A 2,316-nucleotide genomic window follows, 5' to 3' on the forward strand; every position below is an offset into this window, starting at 1 on the left:
CCAGGCTGGAGTGCAGTGGAACATCTGGCCTCTCTGCCTTCTGGGTTCAAGCAATTCTCTGCCTCAGCCTCCCAAGTAGCTGGGATTACAGGCCCCTGCCACCATGCCCGGCTAATTATTTATTTATTTGTTTTATTTTTAGTAGAGACGTGGTTTTGCTATGTTGGCCAGGGTGGTCTTGAACTCCTGACCTCAAGACCCATCAGCCTTGGCCTCCCAAAGTGCTGGGATTACAGGCATGAGCCACTGCGCCCGGTCAGAGAAACCACCAGATTCTTAACAAGTGATTTTTCTTTTCAACTTAAGTTGCTGCAAATCTCAGATATTATCCAAAAGTTTCATCTGAAGTAAGTTAAGTGATGTAATGGGGCACTTTGATTTTTTTCTTTGAAAAAATAAGATAATTAATATCTAGCTGACTTACTACATGAGCCCAGTTAAATTCTCCAAAACTGCTGCACCTGGCTTTAGAGCTGAAACTTCTAACACCTCTTTAAAGAACTGTAGCAAAAGAAATGATCCTGTTTCAGGTTGAAATATGAAAGAATAGTAAGGGCAACACATTTCTAAATTTGACTTTTAAATTTTTAACTTAAATTTGAATTTCTGGATGAAAGTAAGAATTCACTGTTGCAACAAATAGAGATAATGAAGACTAATGAAGTCAGAAAACATGAAAACTGTTAAAGAATTTAGAGCACGTCTGAGGGTAGCTCTGAGGACTAAATGAGGTAATGTACATGACAGTCCATGCCTAAGTGTCGAGCACTTGGTAAGAACTTGAACTTGAATGACCCAGTCTAACACTCCCATTTTACAGCTAAGAAAACTGAGGCAAGAAAGACAAACTCTGAACATATCCACATGGAGGGATTCAGCAAAAGTGTAAGGAAAATAATTGCTGTAAAGTAATCAAAGGACATTCTCTGATACTATGCTGTTTGGGTTATTACTCAAGAGATACAAAACAATTTTCATATCCTCATTTCAAGAGACTTTTCTAATTTTCCCTGATGAATGGCTCCCTTCTATTCCTGCAGATTTTATGTACAGTTCTAAAAATAAAACTAAGTTGAGGAAAGGCATATCCCTAATATTGTACTTCTATTATTTATTCTAAAAACATTTACTTAAAATTATTCCAGGGTTTGACAATTTAATGCGATGGAAGCGTAAACCACATCACTTTAACAAATTCCCTCCGCAGCCCCAAGTTTCTCTTTGCTGACCACCCCGCACCCCACCCCGACCCTTTCAGTGGCTAGTTGGCTGTTTTCAGCACTAAGGGAGTCTCTGAAAGTCCACCAAGCTGCTTCTGGCTAGATCTGAGGAAACCAGACATTTCTGTCAATATTTATCTTCACAGGTATTTTTTACCTTCATTTTTTGTATCCCTGGAACTCAAATGAAACACCAGCTTGAAAAGGCAGGGCCCAACCCCGAGTAGCTTGGCCATCCAATTGCACCTGTCATCCTTTACCTGTTTGTAAGACCACAGTTCTCTCTTCTCCATCCAGAGAAACAATCCTGAAGTTATAGATGGTTCCTGCTTGTAAATCTTGAAGGTTACATCCGTATGTGGTGTTGTCTAACCGAAAGGGAGGGCACGACGCGGCCCCCAGGGTGTCACTGCTATAGGTGAGGTTAAAGTTACAGGGTGAGCCCCAAATTCTCCACCGGATAGACACGGAATGGCTGGAGGCCTTGGACTCCGCCAGGGTGAAGTTACATCTCTCTGGCTCCGCCAGTCCAGTCTGCAAAGGAATCAGACACAACAGTTTAAGTCCCAGGTCTGGACTGCCCAGGGACGTGTCCACAGCAAGCTCCTTAAGCTGCCCTTTCCCTTCTACTTATCCTTTGTCCCTAGCCTCAGCTAGTCCCTTTGCCCTCCGGCCAGAGAAAAGGCTTGCGGGGGAGGTGGATGGCAACTTTCTCCCTAGCTGCTGTCCCTTGAGAGCAGCTGGAGAGAGAAGGTGGCTTTTTGCTTTGACAGCAGGATAAGCTGTCATTCTGGGTTGGGGGCTCACCAGAGGATCATTCTTCCCAAGGCAGAAGAAGAAATTTTGCCACCTCCCTCTCCAAAGCACAACCTGATAGACGAGAAAGTGGAGTGGGAATTTGATTTTCGGCGGGGAGGGGGCGCATCAGCTCTGACGCCTTCTCGGGCCACTCACCTGCAGCAGGCTCAGTGCGATCCACAAGGCCAACCCGGCTCCATGGCTCAGCATTGCGCTCAGTAGTTAAGATCCAGACGAGAACGAGGGGGTTGGACGTGGGGCGGCCCGAGGGCTGGGGCGGGGGGTCACCTGTTGCGCG

The 2,316-nt window shown here is 45.3% G+C and overlaps 1 protein-coding gene across 4 annotated transcripts in view; it reads right to left on the minus strand.

Annotated features, from left to right (window-relative positions):
* Positions 1–2,316, minus strand: part of PTPRB (protein tyrosine phosphatase, receptor type, B) — a 140,603-nt gene that overhangs the window by 105,302 nt on the left and 32,985 nt on the right. For 3 of the 4 annotated variants that reach the window (XM_011976640.1, XM_011976639.1, XM_011976638.1), the window contains exons 1-2: positions 2,175–2,257; positions 1,481–1,754 (exon numbers count right to left, since the gene is read on the minus strand). In XM_011976640.1, the coding sequence (XP_011832030.1) occupies positions 1,481–1,754; positions 2,175–2,228 (328 nt within the window). In that variant the 5' untranslated portion in view covers positions 2,229–2,257. Of the gene's footprint in view, positions 1–1,480; positions 1,755–2,174; positions 2,258–2,316 lie in introns of those variants that run through there. The other variant, XM_011976637.1, reaches the window with a different exon arrangement.

Source organism: Mandrillus leucophaeus, unplaced genomic scaffold (assembly GCF_000951045.1).
Source record: "Mandrillus leucophaeus isolate KB7577 unplaced genomic scaffold, Mleu.le_1.0 Scaffold169, whole genome shotgun sequence".
Lineage (NCBI taxonomy): Eukaryota > Metazoa > Chordata > Mammalia > Primates > Cercopithecidae > Mandrillus > Mandrillus leucophaeus.